The sequence below is a fragment of the Pinus tabuliformis genome, chromosome Q (genome assembly GCF_031772625.1).
Source record: "Pinus tabuliformis cultivar Carrire ecotype Pingquan chromosome Q, CPIR1, whole genome shotgun sequence".
Lineage (NCBI taxonomy): Eukaryota > Viridiplantae > Streptophyta > Pinopsida > Pinales > Pinaceae > Pinus > Pinus tabuliformis.
In genome coordinates, this window is record NC_142296.1 from 358745769 (window position 1) to 358752544 (window position 6776).

The following is a 6776-nucleotide window of genomic DNA, read 5'->3' on the forward strand; positions in this document are numbered from 1 at the left end:
TGGGTTTATTTTCTAGTCCTGGAAGCCTTGGTTGGACAAACACTGTGGAAGTTGTGTATAAGCTATGGGTTGAGTTACTAGTTCTGGAATTCTTGGTTGGAAAAATGCTCTAGGAGCCCTGGAAGGCTTGGATGGAGAAAAAACTCATATTAGTTTTCGGTGATGTCCGACCATGAGGTGGAATCATTGTTTGCTTGGTCGAGGTGGATGGCCTTTGAAAGCCCTGAATGAGTTTTGATTGATGTGTTCTATGAGATCTCACATTCATGCTTGGAATATGGCATGGGGATGAATGGTTGAAGAGATATTTGGCTCAGCCATTCTATGGTCCAGTGGAATGTGGTAGTCCCATCTCTAGTTGGTTCATTGCATTCATTAATGAGAAATCCATTCCCTTGATTTTCATGTCTAAAGGTATTGAGGTATTTATGGATTTCATGGATAATATGTTTATTGTATTTATGTTCCTATTATGTTGGTTATATGCGCATTTCATGACAATAGCTATGTATGGCTCTCAGCATGTTTTTACTTGTATATGAATGGATAATGTGTTTATGAGTTAATGGAGGATAATGCATCAATTGGCATGAGGGAACAATTGTTCATAGTGATTCTCAGATAAGTATGAGATACCTATGCTTAATTGTGTTATTTACACTTGTAGGTTATATGTTGATGATATGTTTGACGAAATGCCTGTCATGGCTAGTAGGGGTTTGGTGATGATCTTGTTCATATTATTGCTTTTGCATCATTGTTTCCTTGAATCCTTACTAATTCTAAGTGATCATTCCATTATAGTCAGTGTCTTGGGCTCTAGGCCAAAAAAGGTGGCTCAAGTCCTAGAATTCTAGCATTAGTGTTGAGACTAGCTTGCCTGTGTAGTGTCTGCGAAGCATTATAAAGCACCTCAGAATTGTCTAGGGAGTGTTAGTCCCGAAGCTAACTCGCCTAGAGAGTGTCTAGGGTGTGTTACCGTGCCCTTAAGTCTCAAACAGTAGTGGGACCCAAGGATAGGCTCTCTGAATGGTTGATTTGTCTCCTAAAGGTTATTTGGATGATGTTGGGTGACTATATGTGATGTTTCATTGATTCCATTTGCTTAAAGTCACAAAGGAGGTTGAATCTTATCATAGTGGCCTCTCGTCACATGTTGACCCCGGCTAGTCAGTTGCTTGGGTAGATGTGGGAGGAGGGTGTTACATTTTTGTTTATGATATTTTGGTTTGTCACATGGATCCATTATGTATCTCTCATAGCCATGTCTTAGAATTTGATGTGATCTATATGCAATGTAGATTTGGTGGCCATGTTTAGTTTCCCTTTATGATGTGTATGGGTATGCTTGACTCAGGAGTGATGTTATTATGTTTGAGACCTAGGGATCGGTGTTTCTTCTATTAATTCCTTGGGTCCCATCTCCTTCCTTGCATTTCGATCTACATGTTTTAGTAATGCATTTTGGTCATCAATTTCTCTTCTAAATTCATGCATCATGGGGCATATGTTATAACCCTATTTTCCACTCTACTATACTGAGAGAGACCCAAGTTCAACATATCTTAGTTGTTGGATAGAATGTGTCTCCTTCGACAATTTATTTTACTTATATTGGTCTTACAATGGAGTTATTTGATTTCACAAGGATCCAAATACATAATTGAGTAATTTCACATAATTTATTTGCGACAATTTCATAATTATGAGATAATTATTATTTTTTAGTTGAGAAAAAAAATGATAATTGAGAAAAATGTTCTAGAGATTGACATTCCCAAGGAGATCAACTTGGCCTATTTGTATATGAGTTGGATAGTGGTGCATTATTGTAAAAGTTTCCTAACCTACCAGACCACTAGGTGTTTAGATACGCTCCCGCAGAGAATAGAATGAGCATGTATAATCTGGCTATCAAGAGGAGATGAGTTAGAGACATAGTTAGAAGAGGATAGAGCTAAGTTACATTTCCATCATTTGCCAAAGTAGCCTTCAGCTATGAAATGGCCATGCCAAGGACCAAGGAGAAGTAGCAAGGGGCAATGATATACCTATTGATTATGTTATAATACAATAAGTTGATGCCCTTTCTCATTACATCATTTTCTCTTTGTCAATTTTACACCAATGCATTTGGTTTCGATTATGTACTAACGCTTCCCTATTATAAATTGTTAGATTTGGTCTCTTTATTAGTTTGTGTGCAAATATTCAATAGAGGAAAGTGAGAGTTAAAGTCTCTAATATTCTTCTAACAAGCATTTGCATCTCTTTTATACATCTCTCTATAAAAGGTGTGCCTCATTCCTTCTTTCTATTATTTTCTTATTTACATGCATGTAGGTGAAATTGGCTTAATTGCCATCCTTAGTATATTGACGAGCCGTAAACATGCTATTCTAATAAAATAATCTACTCCTATAAGTAAAATATACTTGGAAACCATCCAAAATATTATTTATCAACAAAAATTAAATATACTAAAATATTTAAATAACTAAAATCATATTGTTTAATGTTTTTAATCTGTGTTACAATGAAACAATTGAAAAGAAAAATAGAGACTGTTGGAGAGGCACTCTAATAAAATAACCCATAAATCTTTGTCATCAAATATATGACTCAGATAAGTCTTAGGAGTTACATTCCAGTTCATACATAAACCATACTTTATAATCATCGTATTTTAACTTTTATTTTTTTCTAAATTTTAATATTACAGTGATATATATATATATATTGAAAAGTATACGTTCAAGTACACCGCATATTAACTCTTCCTAAATATTTTATTTTAAATTTTAATATTAAAAAGTTAGTTATATTTATATATATAAAAGTATACATTTAAGTATTAACTCTTCCTACATAAAAAGGGGATGGAGAAAAGCACTATGCTCTGATTTATACTTAAAAAAGATGGAAGAACATCCGGGAATTTTCTCTTTAGTGTTGAATTTAACCACTTATTACCCATTAAAAGTTATCTTTTATTATTAAAATTACATTAGATTGTATATCATAAAAGGACGTATCAAAAGAAAGATACAGAACATACACCGTGTTCTTCGTTTTTTCAGATTGAGAGCCTATCAAAACAGGCACGTATAAAGCTGAATTTAAGCCTCCACTTTATAATAAAGTCATTTTTTATTGAAATAAAACTATATTATTATTATATGATGAGAGATCATACACCCGCTTGTTCTTTATTTAGACTGAGAATCTATCAACAAAGCTGAATTAACGCTCCCTATATCAATTTTTTATTAATAATAAAGCTGGGTATGTAATGAAAAAGGAATAGTTCAAAACACATAACACTTAATAATGACGATGGAATATTTCAACTGTCAAGAATTTTCTACTGATTGTTAAGTTGTATCATTTAATAATTATGTAACGAAAAGCATGAGAGAAATATATACTCTAACTCGTTATAGAAAAGCTATTTCCGCGAGATTGACATTCACCTAATTCTAACAAAATAAAATTAATCAAAACGATTCCTTCAGGGCTATACTTTCGATCTACCGGACATTTCCATCCTGTCCAACAAGTATAAAAAGGTATACACAAATACTTTAAAGCTAGCCTTAGAACCTCAGAATCTAAGAATGGTTTGCAGGTGTGAAAGTTAAATGGGTATATAATTTTTTTTATAAGTTTAATAAAACTATATTTTTATGTTTAAAATATTATTAAAAAATTAAACAGATAACTTCACATCATCAAACGGTTCCTTAACAAAACATCCTATCAGACATATCCAAAACACTTAGACAATATACACGTTATTACCTTAGATGTTCTTGGGAAAAAGCTTGCAGTATCTAAGCTCCTCCTTTTTCTTTGCAAAAGGCAAACCAGGCGAGCAAATTAGTGGCTCATATTTTCTAACATTAGTGACCAGCAGAGTGGTGTTTCATTTGAGCATGGCTTTTATTCTAAAAATGATCCCCGTTCTTTATTCCAAGGACAACTCGGTATTCCAAGGACAACTCTGTGTGCGACAGGTATTAGAAGTGCGGCCAATAGGGGTGATGCTACAAGCTTCTTAAGACTTGAGTAAAGTGGGTCGATTTCAATTTCGTTCTGAATATTAAGTAGGCTCGTTAGTTATAAAGAAACTAGGTCTGAAATGTCGAGACTCACAGAGCCACTAAGAGTGGGGAGAGTTATAGGGGACGTCATAGATATGTTCACGCCCAGTATCCAGATAACTATAGCGTACAAGCCTAATATGCAGGTCAATAACGGGTTCGAGCTCATGCCCGCCTTTATTACAGCGCCGCCTCGTGTGGAAGTTATTGGCGGAGACATGCGCACATTTTATACTCTGGTAATTTAGGTTTTCTATTTGCTCACAGTGTTACTTTTCCTGTCATGCACCACTTCTCTGCCAACGTTGCCTCTGTAATGTCTCTGCAATTTCAACATGAAATCCTTTAAAATTCAGCTTACCATATATATATGTTTGTTAAAAATCTGTAGTAGCTCGAAAAGGGCGTAATGCTTAGTTTGGAGGAATTGGTAGGGTTGAATTAATTCTTTGATTGAGAGTGGACATTTTTAGATTATGACGGACGCAGACGCTCCAAGTCCCAGCGAGCCCACAGAGCGTGAATATCTACATTGGTATGCGTACATATTGTTTGACCGTTTCCGTTAACATATTATTGGATAATGTCATTGGAAATACTGTTTTAAAATTGATTTTCCACCCTCAGATTTATAGTCACTTTAGATGTGATTCGTCATAGTCTGTTGAAATCGGGCCATATGTAGCGTTTTGATAATTTGTTTTCTACATTTCCTAGATTGATTACGCCTTAATTCTACATGTTATATTTTGCAGGATAGTTACTGATATCCCTGGCACAACATCGAATTCTTTTGGTGGGTAGTTGCGTCTTTTTCTTAATTTCGCAGTATCAAGAGTTTGAAAGGATTATCTGTTTGTGGGTTTCTTCTTTGGACACAATTATCAGTTGTTAGACAGATAAATTGTGTTTTGCTGCCTTGTATAAGGCGCTCTTTCTTCTTGAATATAAATTAATTCTTCCTTGTTGAATGTAAATTAATTCATTAGGATCTTAGAAGTTTGAGTTTGACCATTCTTTTCTTTAATATTATGGATTTCAGTTTCTTTAAAAATTTATAATAAGTTTGTTGGTTTTTATGTATAGTTGTATTTAATGTAATAGTAACAACGAATTTTTAAAAAATAAAGTTTTTTTGGTTTAATAATTGTATTTAATGTAATATTGACCACCAATATTTAGAAATTAAAGATAACTAATCCTCTGCAAATTCTCACTCTAATTTAAAAATAAATAAATTAATTCATCATTTACCTGCTGCATGTATCACAATCTCCGCATGTGATTAATGTTTATATGCAGTTATAGGAGCATTTGAAGATTTAGATCTACATGACAGCGCTGTTTCAAAGATCTACTCACTTTATGGGAATTTAAATGAAAAGTAGTTATTATAGATTTACCTAAATTGGTAATATCTTTACCAAAATTGGATACACACTAAACAGTCTGGGCTCAATAATGAAAATTTAATATTTCTAATTGGATATTTATGTGCAGGTAGAGAAATCGTGAGCTATGAGATACCAAGGCCGGTTATTGGAATCCACCGCTACGTGTTCGCTCTGTTCCAGCAGAAGGGCCGGCAAACGGTACTCCCTCCTTGTTGGCGTTGTCGTTTCAACACCAGAGAGTTTGCACAAAATAATGGACTTGGGTTGCCAGTTGCTGCTGTTTATTTCAACGCGCAGAGAGAGAGCGCTGCTCGGAGAGGTTGAAGTAATCTCAACAGCGTGGGGCAACCATAACTACTGACAATTCTCATGAAACTATTGTTCTCTCAGTGCAATGGGTTCCTCTGCTTAGCGGAATCAATCCTGACTGTCTTTGCGTCCAGATTGGCTATATATTATACACTTCGAAGAAATCCATTAACACTGCGAGTGTCTGTTGCACTTGCGGTTTTGATTTCGTTCAGCGTGAGGCGTGTTTATCTCAATTCACCTTACTTTCAATTGTATGTGTAAATTTCCATAATGCTTCAAAAAAACAGTTTCTGTTGCGCCTGTGCTTACCGGAACATGTTCGTTGAGTAGCATTGTCCTTGAAATAAAAAAAGATAATCAAAATCTCATGATTCACGATGATAATAAAAAAATGTTTTACCCTATAAGATAATCCTAAAAGAAAACAGAAAATTTAATTATTAAAAATATAAATTTTCTTTAATAAAGTTTTTCTTTATAATAAAAGATATTCGATATAGATGAACTGAATTAACTGTTATGTATATTTTTTATTAATTTAAATTATTAAAAATAAAAAAATAAATGTCAGTACTAGTTCACGGGTGTATACTAGATGGTGTAACGGTGGGGTGTACACTAGATGGTGTCAAGGTGGCTATTAAGGCATTCTAAGGTGTAAAACTGTTTTAATTTAGTGGGGAAAAAATAGTTATGTGGAGGGTTGGTGTGTCGTGTGTTAGTTGTCAGTGATTTTGATAATTTAGATGTAACTTAATTATGGCTATTCAAGCAACAATTTAGATGTAATTGAATTACGGCTATTCAAACCACAATTTAGATGTAACTAAATTGTGGCTGTTCAAGTCAAAACTCCTTGTCATGCTAATCAACTAAATTATCAATAAATTAGGACTCACATAAACTAGTAATAAATAAATAAATAAATTTGAAAATATTAAAATAACATATGTACTAAACTATTTTT

General features: G+C 33.8%; 1 protein-coding gene across 1 annotated transcript; it reads left to right on the forward strand.

Annotated features, from left to right (window-relative positions):
• The first annotated feature begins 4141 nt into the window (after window positions 1–4141).
• On the forward strand, window positions 4142–5821 carry LOC149219653 (CEN-like protein 1). The gene is made up of 4 exons (XM_089386879.1): window positions 4142–4342; window positions 4577–4638; window positions 4859–4899; window positions 5604–5821. Exons 1-4 carry the CDS (start codon window positions 4142–4144, stop codon window positions 5819–5821), a joined length of 522 nt encoding a protein of 173 aa, XP_089243005.1.
• Window positions 5822–6776: the final 955 nt, after the last annotated feature.